The sequence below is a fragment of the Nannobrachium achirus genome (assembly GCF_963921795.1).
Source record: "Nannobrachium achirus genome assembly, chromosome: 13".
NCBI classification, from domain to species: Eukaryota; Metazoa; Chordata; class Actinopteri; order Myctophiformes; family Myctophidae; genus Nannobrachium; species Nannobrachium achirus.
This window is the reverse complement of record NC_137833.1, coordinates 20040342-20058721: the sequence shown is the minus strand read 5'-3', so window position 1 is coordinate 20058721 and position 18380 is coordinate 20040342. Positions and strand designations below refer to the sequence as shown.

The 18380-nt window shown below is 39.6% G+C and overlaps 3 protein-coding genes across 3 annotated transcripts; all 3 read left to right on the top strand.

The window, feature by feature from the left end:
* Positions 1 to 1025: 1025 nt before the first annotated feature.
* On the top strand, positions 1026 to 6495 carry fam83ha (family with sequence similarity 83 member Ha; the record flags this gene model as incomplete). The annotated part of the gene is made up of 6 exons (XM_080740619.1): positions 1026 to 1207; positions 2056 to 2512; positions 4848 to 5012; positions 5937 to 6061; positions 6229 to 6423; positions 6471 to 6495. Exons 2-6 carry the CDS (start codon positions 2060 to 2062, stop codon positions 6493 to 6495), a joined length of 963 nt encoding a protein of 320 aa, XP_080596745.1. The 5' UTR covers positions 1026 to 1207; positions 2056 to 2059.
* Positions 6486 to 12011, top strand: LOC308297101 (uncharacterized protein). Its single transcript, XM_080740508.1, has 2 exons — positions 6486 to 10972; positions 11089 to 12011. The coding sequence occupies exons 1-2, from the start codon at positions 6509 to 6511 to the stop codon at positions 11098 to 11100; spliced, it is 4476 nt and encodes a 1491-aa protein (XP_080596634.1). The 5' UTR covers positions 6486 to 6508; the 3' UTR covers positions 11101 to 12011.
* A 1617-nt stretch (positions 12012 to 13628) lies between these two features.
* On the top strand, positions 13629 to 15873 carry LOC308297202 (androgen-dependent TFPI-regulating protein; the record flags this gene model as incomplete). The annotated part of the gene is made up of 6 exons (XM_080740618.1): positions 13629 to 13775; positions 13882 to 14007; positions 14292 to 14393; positions 14478 to 14593; positions 15606 to 15757; positions 15851 to 15873. The coding sequence occupies 6 exons, from the start codon at positions 13629 to 13631 to the stop codon at positions 15871 to 15873; spliced, it is 666 nt and encodes a 221-aa protein (XP_080596744.1).
* Positions 15874 to 18380: the final 2507 nt, after the last annotated feature.

The window sequence follows — 18380 nt, the reverse complement described above, 5'->3', positions numbered from 1 at the left end:
AGGAGATACCAAAGTATAACTATCATTATCATAATCATTGTTACCATTCACCAGGCCTGGAGCCACGGGGTGCCAGAGGGGACTGAGATTAAGTTTTATGTCCTGGAGCGGAGCATGCCATTACCCCTACCATCACCACCATCATCATCACTGTCATATACGTTTAGTAGACTACACATACATTTTGTGTTGCTTGTTATAGCAACAAATCCCACGTTTCCCAGGTATTTGTAGGCCCCTATACTGAAATCATTTAATCATTTTATTACTGAAATCATACTAGGCCTATTGCTTTTACTAAATCAGATCCATTGGCTAATTTGGCTGTAAGAAAATCTTCTCCTGATTTCCTGGACTCTAGTCTTGGTGAGTGTCCATGGTAACTGTGTTACACACACACGCACGCACGCATGCACGCGCGCGCACACACACACACACACACACACACACACACACACACACACACACACAGTGCCAGATCAGCTTTTATTCTGTGGGAGAATGGGGCAAGATCAATCACATTTTGCATAATCACAATTGTTCACCACTATGTCTTTTCCCCTCCCAGCCTAGTGCTTTAACCATTAAGTTGATATTGGAAAATACTTAAATAAAAAGAAGTAGGTCACAGTGGTAATAGGCTACTTTTACTGTTAGATGGACGTACACGCACATGATGAACTTGAACCTGAAGTTACTGAATGTGCGAAGTCGGGAAGTGCACCCTCTGACGCTAATGATTGTGTGTAGGGCAGGCCTATGGAAGACCAGAATTTTTACACAAGAGTCAATATTGTATGTTAACTACGTCGTGAGTGCAGTGTGTAGGCCTACGGGTAAAGTTCAGCCAGAACTGAGCAAGCATAGAGTCAGTAAAAACATAATATTCTGTGTAAAGTACAGTGCGGTATGCGAGGCGGGGCGACAATGAATTCAGTTCCCTACTGAGTCCGCTCCGTCTGTCTCCTATCACAAACATTCTCGCCAACATGCCTCAAGCATGACAGTGTGAACTGGTTCTGCTGGCTGTGGAACTGAAGAAGCACTATGTCTACAGGCAAGAAAAACTTTTGACGAGTCCACTTCGGAGTTCGGACGATGATCGTAACACTTTTTATGACAAAAAGCAATTGATGGAATAAGAGAACAGTTGAAATGGCCGGCTACAGTTGAAGTGATCGATCTAAAGCTTGAAGTTATCTGTAAGGTAAGCCCACTGTTGTATCTTTAATGAGAACTTATAACATATGGCAAGCGCAACTGTTACAGTTTAATTACACTGTTTCCAAGGCAAGCTGTAACCACGAGATTTAGCTTTTCTTTTTTAAATCTAAATGTATCATGTTGAAAATCTACCCGAATAAACTGTAGGCTACATAACACCAAACTGTGAAAACTATCTAATCTAAGCGGATTCCACCCTCTCTGAGGCTAGGCTAGTTTGTTGTTCAGTTTCAGTGTAATTTATAAGTTATAACCTAAACTCTAGAGAGGTGTCTTTACTGTCTTATAAATTAGTTCTTCTCATGGGTCGCCTATTTTGAATTGGATGCGTTGTCTGTAGACCGTTTTCCACCTATTTCGTCACTTTTTCACACAGTACAGTGTGAACTTGCAAATGGTGGATTTGGCTTGTTTAGCCCACAGGGAGGAGCCACGCCCATGGCCATGCAATCCTGTGGTCCACTTCATCTGTGTTCTGTCCTGTGTTTTGGGTTGGCAAACTTGGCAAGGGCAGAGAGGATGTGACCCCCTAAATCACCCGCATGACAGTCACAGAGTCAAAGACAATTGTACATCCACACAGAATTTGTTATTGCTCTGAGACCACAGCAACTGGTGCTGCTCCATTGTTTGGTGTTTTGAAAATAATGTGTGGTTTTCAAACTGATCATTAAGAACATTATTTTCACATTGAGCTAGTACTGATAATTATAATAAGATTATTGCATAATGATAATTTGTAATGTGCTTTCTGTAAAAACAATATCGCTGTGTGCTGCATGAGAGAAATAAAAGAAAAACCCTTATATTTATTTTTGTAATCTCTCCTAGAATTATGGCACATCGCTCTCAATGTTCATCGGCTGGGGATAATCCCCTGGACCCAAACTACCTCCCTCCCCACTATCGTGAGGAATACCGATTGGCTATCGATGCACTCATTGAAGAGAACTTGGAGGGCTACTATAAATTCCTCCAGAGTGCGGATGTGGTGGACTTCCTGTCCAGACCGGAGATCGAGTACATCCAGTCCACCATAAAGGTCCCCCGCGAAAGCAGCCATCAGCCTGAACACCAGCGCTACCTTGAGTGTGCTCTGGGGGATGGCTCTTCAGACACCTACTGGCCCATCCACTCTGACCTGGATGCCCCAGGCCTGGACCTGGGCTGGCCTCAGCAGCATCGCTTCATTGGACCGACCGAGGTCACCACTCTGGTCAACCCTGCAGAGCCTGATATGCCCACCATAAAGGAGCAGGCCCGGCGACTCATTAAGAACGCTCAGCAAGTAAGTAGGTCTTTTACATTCTATCAGGTGGTAGACCTTATTTGTACACAGATGTAAGAATAGAATAATTCTGCACATGCATCTGCTGCTCCGAATAATAATTATTCTGAGCATCTCTGCCTGTGCTGTGGAGACTTATTTTATTCTCATATACAGTCTGTTGATTTTTGTCAGTATTCATTTAAAGGTGCTGATAAGTGATATTTTTGGTTTGGACCAAAATGGTTTTGATATAGAGTGTTTGTTCAGTAACATTAGTCTCCCCATCTTTCCAGGTCTTTAGTAAAGAGAAAATAAATGTTCAGGTCAGGAAATACATTTGTGTTCAGTCAGGAGATAAAACCGGTTCATCAGCTTAAATTTTATAGTGTTCCAGTTCCAGTTTTGTCAGCCAATTTTTATGGTTCATCCAGGGGCGCCGAATTATGTGCATGTTCCTGGGGGCTTAACCCGAATCAACTGAACATTAATTTTCTGTTCACTATGAATGGAGGGATGGGGAGACCCCTGTATGTGAACAAACACTTTTTCTCAGCGTGATCCACAAGGGATTCATTCTCTACAACACCACTGTTTACCAAACACTGGGTCGGGACCCATTTGTGGGTCGCGGACACATTTTTACAATGGGTCCCTTCATTTTTCAGTTTTTTACATTTGGTCAAAACATTTAAAAAAAACGTTCCCCCAAAAGATTTTCATGAATAAAAAAACATATATAACGATTTCACCAATTAATTCAATTAATAAATAAAAGAAAAATGTAAGACATTTCATAAATTAGAAAACAAATGTATAAGAAGTAGTGAAAATAGCTGATGTACAAGCTCGCAAGATTTATTTCCACAGGGCCATACTGACTGAAGTCAGTATGGCCCTGTGGAAATGTGTGTGAATTGAATTGAAACTTGAATGCATAGTGCTTAAAACTACATGAATTTGGTAGACATGCCAGGCTACTTTACAATACGGTACTTGCTTTCACAACTTAAAATTGAAACTGAAATGTTTTCAGCTGTAGGCCCTTCTGTATCACTCTGGTGTACTCTGGCTTTATACAAAAAAATATATTATTTGCATAAAACAATCCACAATGCTGTATCAACTATTATATGATATGCACCAAGCCATAGGTCACTGATAAAACACATTGCATTATCTTATAAATATGGACTCAAGTTTGACTGTTTCACTTTCATTATAATATAAACATTTGAGTACAGATGGAGGAATGCAGGTACTCAAATGGTAAATATTAATTACCATTAATTGGAGTCGAGTTAAATATTTTTTTTCTCAAAACCATTTAAAATGTACATTTTGTTAAGGGTAATTTTATTCTTTCAGGACTTGACGGGACTGATTGAGATGGTCATAGGGCCAGGTCCGGTCCCCAGGCCGTATGTTGCCCATGTGTGATTTAACGGGTCCATTTGGCTACATTTGTACAATCTCAGAGTTACAAATTGATACATGAACATTGAGGATAATACTGTGTAAAACAGGATTATTGTAGCGACTACTTCTATCAAAATCAAACCATTTAAAAATAGTTTTCTTGCAGTTTAAGTTGATGTATTAACTAAATGATAAAGGTCCAAAAAATGTAACTGAACTTAATTGAACTGATATGAAAATGAACTTAGAATACGAAACAAACAAAACGAAACGGTCAACAGAAAATATCGAGCCTAGCTAGCTCACCCCCATTGTCTAACCCATTGCCAGCCTCGGGCCCGAGACATACACCTGACATAGACTTTACCTGATTACAGACACACAGCCGGAGCTGGTCAATCAATTAATGCCCCGTTTTCATTGAGCAAAACTTCTGGAAGTTTCTTCAAAAATGACGGCAATTTTGAAATTCACGCCATGTGAAAACGGCCCCTTATTTTGTGTTCCGGGAGTTTTGGAGTCCTAAATCTGACGGCAAAATACCCAGTAATTTTTGCTGAAATTACCGTGAGAATACAAATTTCCCTTCTGTGAAAACGCATACCGTTATTTTTGACGGTTTTTGACAATTGTTTTTGAAAATTCCGGAACTGTAGTGAAAACATGCCTTAAGTGGCCATCAAAACAGAGCGTGGGAAAATAAAACAAAAACAAAACATCAATAAACAAAATGTATATTTTGGCTCTTACAGGATGATAAGAGAAATATGTATCTATTATTATATATTGCATTTATTTAATCCTTGATTGATTTTCAAAGCAAAACAGAAATGCCAGTGATTTACTTCTGCTGTTCAGTGTTTGTTTCATGTGAAAGTATTCAAAACACTCAGTCAACAACCTGTTTTCCCTCTGCGTGGCTTTTGTTTCTCCATAGGTGGTTGCCATTGTAATGGATATGTTTACGGATGTGGACATATTTGCAGATCTTATTAATGCTACCATGCGGAATGTGGCCGTCTATGTCCTTCTAGACGAACAGAATGTACATCATTTCGTCAACATGGTTTCCAACTGCCGGGTCAATCTAGAGAGCATTCAGGTGAATATGACGTTTTTTGGTCTCTTATATTGCTCTACAATAATTTGGAAGAACTTGGAAGCAACGGGATAGCTTCGCTGTTACTACATGTCATCTGTTCGGCACCCAACTCTAACCCTTACCCTAAACCTAACCTCCGTGGGGTGAGTCGCTAACCCTCCCGACGCTCCTTTGTCGAACTGGCGGTCGTTCGAAAGAGCGAGATTTCCCTGGAACCAACACAGCCTGCCAATATACATCACTTTAGAACAGGGGTCTTCAACAGGGGGTCAGGGACCCCTAGGGGGTCCTCAGAGTTATTACAGGGGGTCCTCCAAATTATTTGTGATAGAAAGTTTTTTCCTCCTTTTTTATATTAACCACTTGAACTCTAGTGTCCATTTTCTGAGAACTTTAGCCAAAAATAGCAGATCCACAAGCTTTGTGAGCTTGTAGATCGGCTATTTTCGGCAAAGAGGTTTGGTGTAGAGGGGAAAAAGATCAGACTAAGTACAGAGTGAAAGTTCAAGTTTATTAAGTATTGACGGTTCAAGTGGTTAAATATCTGAAAACACAAGTTGTCATGAATCCAAAATATACTGATGATTGTACCATCAAACAATGAAACTATATGGTATCTATGGGTTGTGGGGGTCCCTGGCTCATCTCTCTCTCGACTAAGGGATCCTTGGCCTGAAAACGTTGAAGACCCCTCCTTTAGAATGCTTGCAATGCTGCCATCTAGCTTGAGGTTAGCATCAGACAGTAAAATCCTCTGTAATAAATCCATTTGCGAGTGAGTAAACAGATACGGCTCCATTTGGTTACATTTGTACACTCCCAGGGTTAAATTAACACTCAGGATTTTACGTTGTGTAAAATAAAGAGGTTGTGTTTTACTGCTTCTTGATGTTTACTGTGTGCTGCTGACTGTCTGCCTTCCAGTTTTTGCGTGTGAGAACGGTGTCTGGCATTACCTATCACTGCCGCTCAGGGAAGACATTCAAAGGTCAGATGATGGATCGCTTCTTGCTGACTGACTGCAGGGCTGTTCTCAGTGGAAACTACAGGTGAGAGAACATTCAAAAATGTATCTGTTAGCTGTGTCAAATTATTTTTTGATTTTATGAATGTATTCATATTGCTCAGTTGGCAAAATGAGCAAAGGTTGAGATGACTCGATGTGCATGAATACAAAACTTCCATTAATTGATATTTATTATTTCTCTTTTTCCAGCTTCATGTGGTCTTTTGAGAAGATACACCGCTGTTTAGCACATCTCTTCCTTGGACAGCTTGTATGTACTTTTGATGAAGAGTTCCGGATTCTATATGCGCAGTCCCAACCACTGATCATTGAAAATGTGCTTGCTCAAATTGAGGATTTTAGCCTTGTACCTGAGGGGCAATACATCACGGACAACGCCCTGCAGTACCAAGACCCCAGGATGTCTCGGTCCCGGGAGCCCTCATGTCCAGACGAGTGGAAGAGACAGCCCTTTGATGACCGTGTGGATATGGACTGGAAAAACATGCCCCTAAGTAGACATGATTCTATCCAAAGGTCACGAGACCCCCCAGATATGTACATGTATCCCTCCCAGCAGTCACGCATGGATCAACCTTATGAGCAAGGTCACTCCAGGATGCCTGTCAATGTAAAGGATAGCCCCTCCCTCAAACGGCACAGTTATGCTGAAGGCACCCAAGGGAGACATCCTTACCAGTTTATGCAGCAGCAAGGATTGCCTAGCTTTGAGACCGAGGGGAGGCGGTTTTATAGAGAGCAGCATCCATTTCTGAGGACAGGACCAGAAACAGGTTATAGTGGCATTGATAAGTTCCGAGGCCCTGGTCATCAACCATCAGACCAGTATCCTGAGTCTGGTTTACCGCAAGATTTGGAGTCTGATAGCTTTGATCCCGTACTACACTATTTGTCATCAACCAGTAATGTAGAGATGGACCGGATCTCAGACAAAATATTACATCCGGGAGAAGCATCGCCTCGTCTTAAAAGATCGAATGTAGGCCAGCCCTATGCCTGTCAGACCTCTCCCACAGTTTCAAACCAACCTGATCAGAAGATGTTTTTTGAGGAGTCTAACATGGATCGTAAAGATCCTAAGGTGAAGCAAGGGCTAAGAAATTGGAGAATCTGTTCATACCTGAGTGCATATGATGATGACCCGGGAGATAAAGAGACACCAGTGCCACTTCCGGCAACGGAAGACCCCTTTGAAGAGTCCTCTTACTCCTTAAAACGAAGGTCATCAGGGCCAGAGTTATCGGTTCCAAAGATTCCAATTATTCGTGAGTTCAAGGTTCCACCAGTGCCCAGGGCAAGTCAGCTGCCAAGTTATATGAAACCCACTCTCACGGATCCTTCCAAAAGAATACCCGATGACTTTGTCACTATGGCAGCGGAAACCAAAAAAACATCAACGCCATCAGAATCCTCATCAACCACAGATAGGTCAGAGGAGTTAGAACCAAAGGAACCAAAAGACACCGTTGTTCGAAGGGAGTCATTCCGCAGACAAGTAAATCCTGCAGTACAAAGGAGCTCCAGGCTGAGATCATCTTTAATATTCAGCTCCCAACTGGAACAACAAGTCCCTCAAGACTCCCAAACTGCCTCTGGCCAAGCTGATGAGGAAACTGACAAAAAGGAGGGGGACATTTCAAAATTACCCTTTGCCTCTCGAGTTATGGGCCAAAGGCGATCTTTTGCAAAAGAACCAGTTGACTGGACTCGTTATATAAAGTCAGCCACTTTTGATACTCCAGATACTGACCCCACCAAAGCGGATGATAAGGATTTAACAAGTCAAAATAAATCACAGGACCTTCCAGAAAGAATGCAATCTTCTAAGCTTGCAGAAGGACCAGCTAAAATGACACCGTCAGCCTCTCAATCTGATGTTTCTCAAATTGAGTCACCCACAGTGCACCCACCCACATCTCTAATAAGCAACCTATCTTATGTAGACATGAATGATCCTGACAGCAGGCTCATGTTTTTCAAAGAGTTGGCAGCAAAACGAAAAGCTGAGAAAGCCGCCATAAAGCCCCCTCCTGAATCAAAAACTGCCCACAGCTTTGATGAGGAGTCAGCGGTAGCCTCAACTGATTCTGAGAAAATTGAGCTAAAGAGCAATAAAGCAAGTGTTCTATCTCATAGCCAATCACTTGAGGACCCAAAGCTGCCTGGCCCTGTTGTAAAAGAGTGCATCCCATTTCATCCTCCTACACAAGCAGATGGTAACATTTCTGTTCCCACTCTGACAGATCCAACAACACATAGGCCTTCTGAATCTAGGCCTATACCTCATCCCACTGGATCAAAATCCAGCATCCCTCATCACACTCCATTGGAGCCTTCTTCTGTGCACATTCCACCAGATTGCAATTTGTCTCCAGACCTTCCAGACAAAATTGAGGACGCTGCTAAGCCTCTAGAAGGAGAACCAGCTAAAATCTCTGCCTCTCAACCCGACCTTTCTCATGAAGTGTCACCCAAAATCAATAAGCCAGTACACCCGCCAACATCTTTAATGAGCAATCTATCACTTAGCAACCTATCTTATGTAGATATGAATGATCCTGAAAACAGACTCATGTATTTCAAAGAGCTGGCGGCGAAACGAAAAGCTACTCTGGCTGCAGAAGCTCCAAATAGCACTGAGAAAGCTGACATAAATCCCCCATCTGAATCAAAAATCGGCATCACTGTGACAGCAGAACCTGATCTCAGAGTTGACTCACATAATCTTCTAGATACTTCCATTAAAAAGCCAGTTGTGTTACATGAAGCTTCCTCAGAACAAAGTGGTACTCTACCGGATGTAGTAAATGCAACACCCACAAAAACACGTGGGCCAGGTGACACATGTGTCATCAACATGGATAATGCATGTGAAACGGATGAAAATCCTCCCCAAAATGACACCATCACTTCTGTTCCATTATTATCAAACTCTGCATCTGATTCAACTCCATTAGTTTCCCTTTTGTCTCATATCAACCCATCAGACTCAAGTTCCACCCATCCCTGTGGTGTAATGCAGTCCAGTCACAATCCATTTTCTGAGACAAACAAAACAGAGCCAAATGAATCTCTTGGGCCCTCAGCATTAGAATCCTCCCCGTCATCTAACAGAAGTCCACCAGAAACTCCCATCACACAAGCAGTGTTATCTGGGCCTGCTGAAGTCCAACCGGATTCCATTACGCCATGCACCTCATCTGAGAGCCCCTCAGCTCTTGTCTCTACACACAGGGATAATGCTCCATCTGACAGTCATGAAAATGACTCCAATCGACCAACAACTACAATTCAGTCTACCACAGAGCCAGATTGCGAAGAATCCCTTACTGCCAAACCTGTTACAGACCTTTCTATTTCAAAACCTGTCTCAGTGGAACACAGAGCTTCTTGTTCTGTGCCTCCATCTCCAAAGGATGTCAAAGATGAATTCTCTGCATCTATTAGCCATGTGTCCTCTGACTTTCTGCATACTGAGTCATCTTTACCCATCGCCTCTGCTCTAGAAATGTCAAATTCTGACAAATCTCTTGTAGACATAAAAGGAGGTTCCTCATCTGATTTAGTCAAGCCCTACCCAGGAGACACAGAATCCAGTGTGGAGTCTGTCATACCTGCTGAATCCAAATCTGACACCTCACCACATCGCCTATCGGAGGCATCTATACCTGTTGAAAATAACGATATGGACAATCAATGTGAAGTTAGCAAAGAACTTAAACAGAACAAATCCTCTGCTCTAGAAATGTCAAATTCATCTCCCATACACAACCAAAAAGAACCTGATCTCACCCTAAAAGGATATTCAACTGAGCACATGCCAACAGAGACTTGTTCTATTTTTAGTCCAGCCGATGACTCTGACTTCCCTCCTGATACTTCCCCATCTGAACCACGCACACTCCACACACTTACACAAACAAGCGTTCCATGTGAGCTTACCTCTACAGGATCTGTCTCCCCCACTTCTGCTGCTACAGTACTATGTTCTTCCCCTCTCTCAGACTCTGGCTCAGGTGGATTGTCTGTGTCCCCGAAACATGAAAAAGTAGAAGCGATAACCTCTCCCAAACACAATGTCTCAGAGACCTCCTCCCTTCCCAAACACACCCCAAAAGACTCAGACAAATCTACAGCAGACATATCAGAAGAATCCTCATCTGATCTTAGTCCAAATAAACCCTCCTCAGAAGTCACTACAGACTTGACAAAGCCCATTGTGGAGTCTACAGCAGACATATCAGAAGAATCCTCATCTGATCTTAGTCCAAATAAACCCTCAGAAGTCACTACAGACTTGACAGAGCCCAGTGTGGAGTCTGAAATGCCTGCCGAATCCAAATCTGTCACCTCTAAATACGAACTGTCAGAGGCATCTATACCTGTTGAGAATGACAATATGGATAATCAATGTGAAGATAAAAAACAGCCCGAACAGATCGACTCTTCTGCTGAGAAGGAACCTGGGGATGTCGAGGCCACAAATGTAATTAACAGAACAACTCCACAGGAATCGGTGTGCCCTGGAAAACCAAACAGTCAAACTAGGGAGAAGGGCAACTCTGAAACAGAGGTGAACTCACCGGATGAAGCTGTTCCCCTGTCACCTCAGACAAAGCTGCCTAAATCAAACCAGTCCCGCTACCATACATCAACAGCCAATGTGATCTCCAGTAGCAACCTTAGAGATGATACAAAGCTGCTTTTAGGTCAGATATCCGCTAATAGCCAGAGCCGGGGTGAGCCCCCCAGTGAATTTGCTGACACAGATGATTACAAAGAAGAAGAGGCTGACAAGCAAATGAGGATGGAAAGGGATAGTGGTATCAGATCATTAAGGAGAGGGCATCCAAAGAGCGCTCAGGAACGAGAAAAGCTGCTTGAGAAGATACAGAGTATGCGGAAGGAGAGAAAAGTCTACAGCCGCTTTGAGGTACATTTATTATTTGCAGTGTTATTACTGTATTGATAGCTCAGTTGAATTAAAAAATATGCTTTGTTTAACTCCACACTACAGCATATAATTATTATTATTTCTATATATTATAGATGGCACCTTAACTGCAGACCAAAAGTGGAGAGTACGGAGAACAGAAGAAGAAGAAGAGTCCAACGACAAGACCATGAGGATAAAGTCAACTTTTGAACAGAGATCACAAAGGATTTCTGACTGCTGTTTGTGAACATGGATTGAGGCTCCAGAAGTGTGAAACTATACTCCTTTGGCACTATACCTGCTTAAAGGATTATGTAGCAGCAGTTACTGAAACCTGCTGTTAATTACACTTGCCATGATGAACTATGTCATGAGATATCTTTGTCTCAGGTGGCACACTGTGGGTATTTCACTGGACTGCAAATTCTGCAATCAGTGTGAAAAGGAAATAGAGACATACTGTAGTGTGCATTTGAATTATTATTATGTTATTACTGACTGGGTCAAGTGCAATGTCGAGGTAACTGTACTGTAGGTATTTGGGTTTGTATATTGACATACATTCAGATGTCAGTCACATTTAAGTTGAACATAATTTTAAGGTACACTTAAAATCAGTGCTTCAATAGTTATTCCACACTTTTGACATTTAAGTTGTATAATCATGCATAAACATGGTTATGTAAAGGCATAAAGATGCAAAGGAGTTCAATGTCCTTATGCAAATAGGTTGCTATATCGATTTAAATGATCAAAAACAAACCAGAAATAAAAATGTAAATACATTATATTATTAGTCATTACACACTAATGTAAGTATTTCCTTGCACAAAGTATATAATCTACTTTTGTTTTTGCTAATGAACATAGCACAATATGTGTTAAATTGATATGTTCAATGACCTAGCTTGTGTGCCTTATGTTGTTTGTCTGAACTTATATTTTCAACGAGAACCTAGCATTGATGTTTTACAAGTAATCTAGTTTTGTTACTATGAAAATGTACATTTTAATTCGATTTTTTTGTAGAATTAGACAATACCGCATAGAATTTACACATAACAGTATTTTGTACACAGCTTTCTAAAAGCTCATTGTAGATTTAAGATTTTGTCTACTTGTTAATAAACCACCTTTTAAAATGGTCAGTCCTCTCATACATACTTTAATAAGCCTGAAAAAAACAGTTTTATTCCACTGCTTACGTGTTCACACTAAGCTCTGGGTTCCCTCATATACTGTGCACACCCCAGAGCTAGGTCCTAGTTCTGTATTGATGAACAATATGGATTACATAAAGCCCTGGAGGCAACAACAAAAGATCATGCATGAGAAGATACATTGGTTTCATTTTTTATTATTAAAACATAATTGTAAAAATGTAGGTTTCATAGCTTATACGAACCATTCATCCATTCATGAAATATTACAAATATCCTAGTCGACAGTAGTACACAGAAATGGTATCTTTTAACATACAGTAATACTGTCTGAATCCCTGGCAAGCTAAGCAGTTAAATCTCTGCACTTAAGAACAGGAAAGGTTGGAGACTGGAAGTAAGACCCAGAGTGAGCAAGTGATTTGAGAAGTATACAATGTAAGGTCTCCCCCTGGAGTTAATATTGGATAACACACTCTTGAATATGAATTGAACATCATCCTAAAGTAAAACCTCTACTGGAAATATAATACATGCAATGATTTAAAACATTATAGTGTTTCATATCTTACCATGCCTCAATCATCCTACAGCCCAACCTACACATGTACGGTCTGTTTTGTAATTAGAACCTGAGAATTTATTTTCCCAAAAATCGAAATCAATGGGGCTCTGATCGGGCTGAACCCTTGCCCAAGGTGGCCTGTTATTTTTCTGTGCCATGGTATAGCTACATTAATGGACTGTCTGATTATCCCAATTATTTGTTTTTTATTACCTACAACTAACTAAATGCTACACCTTAGTAGTTACATTTGCATGACTGGGGCCTACATAGGCATACATAAATTCCTTTCTTTATTCTAGTTACATTTTCGATTCCTTTTAAAATGTACTGTATCTGTGGGTACAACTCCAGATTTAATTATTTCGATTTTGTCAGGCTTGCCAGCATTATCCCATTGTTTTTTGTCAACTCATAGTTTTCATAAGGCCTCATGTTTTCTCGTCTAGTCATAGCATTCAATATACTTCCAAAACTCCACGCAGGGTTTCTAAATAAGGTAGTTATTGTCTCGTGATTTTCCTCGTTACTAATGACAGGCTTCACTTGACAGACTTCAAAACCAATCAAGCTTTCTGTGTGAACCTGCTACAATCACATGCTTCACTTCGATGGTTATGAAACAGAATACTTCTACGTCATACAGTGGGGCCTCTTGTCTTGGAATGTTGCTTTGTTTTCAGCACTTACTACACATACAGTAGTACTCTATATCTTCATAAGCCCATGCAGAGTAACACTAATCTTACAATAAAGAGCCTTTCTTTTGGAAAACCTTCACCACCATAGTTGATTACTCTCTGATGGGAAAGCACAGCTACTTTGAAGTTGTCCTTTTTCCCCCCTTTTTTTGCCAATGACAAATTTACCTTTTTGTTTAATTTTGCTGTTTTTGTGAAGATATTTCACCAGATAAACCTAGTTCAGAATGCGTGGAGCTCAAGCTTACCATTCCATAGCTTTCATCTGGTATGCTTTTGTTACGAAGTCTCTTGCTGATAAGGATGGAGAGGAGCTACCCGCAGGAATCTTTGCTTATGGAGGACCTTGGAAATACCTCACTTTCTTGAATTTGGTAAGATTCTGTCTGTATTTTGATACAACTGAGTGACGTGTATGACCACTCCAGGAGCTGATATGGTCAGATTTCAGCACTACATTGTTGTTTTGTTACATTTCAGTTATTGCAAACGGCATACTTTGGATTGGCTGCAGTGAATGATCTTCAACCTGGGAAGAAGTCAGGATATGGTCTTAACAGATTGAAAGACCTTCTCTTCTCTGTCTTTGCCTTCCCCGTAGGCATGGTGAGAAAGCACATATTTTCCTTGTAAAATAGTATTAAATAAATAACTGTAACACTTTCTATGAAATCATGTCTATAATGCCCATGAATAACATGTTAATGACGCACTGTCATTCATAAAAAAGAGCCATAACCTTACATATTAGACTATATATTCAGGCATTGTACAGTAACTGTAATATGATGTTGTACACAATGTTATATCAGGTGGCATCATTGATTATAATAATTATGAATGACTCCCTGTGCTTTACCTTGATGCAATGTTTTCTGTATCTTGTTTAGTTTGTTGTTCTGTTTTTCTGGAGTATATGTGCCTACAACAGGGAGTTAGTCTACCCAGCCTCTATTGATGCCTTCTTTCCACCATGGATGAACCATTCTTTGGTACGTATTCACATTATATCAGTTTATCTATACTCTCCATCATCTTTCAATACAATGACTTACACCTTAAATGTCTTCATATAGCACTCCTTGGTTCTACCTATTTTACTTGGCGAAATCCTGGTACAACCTCACTTCTACCCAAAGGCTAAGCATGGTCTGACAGCATTAGGAGTTGTGGGTTTTACTTACCTGAGTTGGTAAGTAAACTGGTCAATAATAATAGTGGTATCGATATTTGTAATTTACTGCACCTCGACAGAGTGCAGTTCTACTTATTATTTTTTTTATTCTGCCCTGAGAAGTAATTTGTAGTTGTTTGCTGAGGGAAAGCTTGGTAGGACATAACAGCAGATACCGTATATCACAAGACATACATGTATTCCGTTTACCATGTCAAAAGAGAGCTCAAGTGTAATGAAACTCTTCAGGTCTAGTCTAGAGTAGACTGATATTGCAACCACCAATATTTCCTGGGAGAAACTCGAAAGAATACTGTTAGACTGACTGTTTTGGTTTACCTACAATCCTAGATTACTATTGCTATGCATTTGATATATTATCTTGTGCTGTCCTTGCTTATTGTAAATTGCTCTGGATTAAAGGGATATTTCACTTTCAAAAAAACCTTTATCGTCTAATCAGGCTTTTATGAACACCCTGAACAGTTTTTAATTTGCTTGATTCAATATTTAGATATTTGATGTAAATGTTATCAGGGCCTCTCCCCACACACACCCATTGTAACTTCAAACTTCATTTTAACCATGATAGATTCATTAAAAACACCCATTATTTCTGGTGACTCATATTACCCTCCTAATACGTGACCAGGCCGTGTTTTTTCGATAACCTTTTTCATTTATTTTTAATAATATTTTTTTGTATTTCATTTTTTTCCACTTTCCCAAATAATTAGTAAAAATAAATGAAAAACGTTATGTAAAAAACACAGCCTGCTCACATACCGGTATTAGGAGGGTAGTATGAGTCACCAGAAAAAATTATGGGTGTTTTTAATGAATCTATCGTGGTTAAAATGGAGATTGAAGTAACTTACAATGGGTGTGTGTGGGGAGAAAAGACCATAAGGTGTTTCCCTGTTGAAAGTGGAATATCCCTTTAAGTTAAATGCCTAAATTGTAAATCGTAATTGTAAAATTAAATGATGCTAATGTCCCCCAATGTGTTCCACCTAAACCTGTTCTACAGGGTTATATGGGTGTACTTGGCTGTTGGGCTCTGGGTGTATCCTTTCCTTGGACTCTTCAGTAATGCTGGTCTAGTGGGCCTCTTCTCTTTTAACATGTCTGTGGTTACCTTGCTCTTTCTGCTGGGACAAACACTCAACAACTGTGTCTGGGGTACGTGATCTTGACATATTCACTACTGCTGTCAGATGGACAAAAAGCTGAACTCTCCTCAACTCTCACTCTCTCTCCAACATCCTACTGTAGGTAAAGACAAGAAGAAGAAGTGATTCTCAGCCTCTCTCCAAATATGAATTTGCCTGAAGCATACAGTATACCTTCTTCATTCAATGCCAAGTACACTTTTCATGAATAACTGTTTTCTGGCGTATGGCAACAAACTGTAATGAATATACTTCCAAATAGATACCTATCTATATAATGTATCTATTACCTTGCCTTTCTATTGTTATAGACTGTTTGAATACATTTTGGACAGTATGCATTTGAAGAAAAAGTTATTATTTAATAAATAAACATTTACAAACCACTCCAAATGCAGCGCACAAAGAAAGCACATTGAAGCAAGACATTAAAAGTGAGGAAACAATTCTCCATATGTACATACATTTGTGTATCTCTCGGTTTGAGGAGCCAATTGATGGCTGTTGTATGATGGATTTCCCTGTTACAATTTTTGGGATGTCGGCATGTAACGATTTATTGTAAATCGATTTAAATTGATTCAAACAGGTGACAATTAAATTGATTTAATAAAAAAAATAAATTTAGTTTTTTTTTAATGGTTTTTTTTTTTGTGGGGGGTGGGGGCTAGTGAAATGTGAGCTTACCATAATCAAGTAAGACTCAAGAGAAATACATCATTATTATTTGTCTGTAAAATAAATGTATGTTTAAAAAATCGTGAAAAATCACATTGTGAACCTAATATTGTGATCCAATCGTATTGTGAGTTGAGTGAATTGTTACATGCCTAGACATGGGTATTAACTGCACTTAGATTAGGTATCAGTCATAAAGTGCATATCGCTCCATTGTTCATCAAGTTGAACAGGAAATTATGTGAGTGACTGACTGTAGTTTAATTCTATTGTATTCACATAGCATTTGTAATTCCTTAAAATACAGCTGGATTTTCTGGTACTGATTGTGTGATACCCTTATGCACATTATGTCATCTCTCAGTAAAATATAAATAAAGTGGTAAAAAAAAAGAAGAAAGAAAGCAGGATTTCACATAAAGCTCCATTATCATCGCCTGTCTTTCCCATCATGAAGTAATGCTCCATAATGATCTCATCTCAATTAGCTGCTCCACGCCAGTCCCTGAATTGCTTGAGATGGTTAAGATAGTTGGGATCCGCATCCACCAAACCAACTGCTATGACTTTGGCCAAGATGTGGACATTATTGGGAGAGAGTTCAGAGATCTTTGGCATATTTCCCTGTCAACAAAAGGATCAGTGTTGAATAATTTAACCATGAAATTTAAAATATAGTACTGTAATGTTATATTCATGCTCAATGCTTATCACTGACTTTAGCTAGCCTACTACACATACACTTGTTGTTAAGAACGCTTATTAAAGGGTCTGTAAGGGACATTCTTTGGTTAAAATAAGTGTTGAATAGCTCTATATTCAAAGTAATCCTTTCTATGGGTGTTTGTTCAGTAACAGGCATCTCACCCAACTCTAGTCTACAGCTCTTTAGTAAACAGAAAAAAAAACATTTTCAGGTCAGGACACCAATTTTATCAATTGAGATCTCATATAGCACTGGTTCCAAAACAATGGGAACAAGTTGGGGACAAATCTTTATGGGTCCCTTAATTTTTTGTTTCCTACATTTGGTTTTTAATTATTATTTTAAAACATTTTCAAAAAACATTCCCAAAAACATTTTCATGGATAAAAAATAAATACAAATGATTGATCAATGATTTCATAAATAAATAAAAGAAACATCTAAGAAATGACAAATACAAAACAAATGTTTGTAGGCCTAGTGAAAATAGATGAACTACAAGCTCTCAACATCGTCGCTTTGTGAGCTTGTAGATGTGATATTTTCACTGGTTTAAGTCCCGGGCAAACATCTCATTTCTCTTTTGGGTCTTGAGCTAAACTGTGTGGGAACCAATGTCACACAGTATACAGGATAAACAAGAGAGAAGCAGACAAAACTGGAACTGGAAGACTATAACATTTTAAGCTGATGAATTATCTTTGTGGAGATCTCTCCCTGGGCCCTGATTGGATAAAATGTGTATCCTGACCTGAACTGAATTTTATTTTCTGTTCAAGAAAGAGCTGGAGAGATGGGGACTAGACCCCTGTTACTGAACAAATATAGGCCTACCATAGCTTTAACCTTTTAACAAAACAAAACAAAAAATGTTGTCTATTGTCTAAGCAAAAAATGCCTCTTACCACAAAATGGCAAACACGTTTTTATTAGAAATGTCCTAAATGGAAGCATTCTAGGTAGTAAAAAATATGAAAAATCATTATGTAAGGTACTCACCTCCTTAAGTCCATTTGAAATGCACATTATGATGAATAAAATGCCAACGATGACCTGAATAAGAGACAACAAGATCAACACCAATTCACTGGTCCAAGGTTTCACCAGAACTGATAATAAACATACAACTAAGGCAATAAAGAAGTTGTATACTTACAGATAGAAGGTACAACATGTGTCTCGCTCTTGTGAACAGAACTTTGCCTTAAGGTGTAAAAAAGAGGTCCTTTAGCTTCAAGCCAGTAGAATA

Excerpts from the sequence above, each read along its gene's own strand:
- LOC308297101 (XM_080740508.1), top strand. The coding sequence starts at position 6,509 with ATGGACTGGAAAAACATGCCCCTAAGTAGACATGATTCTATCCAAAGG.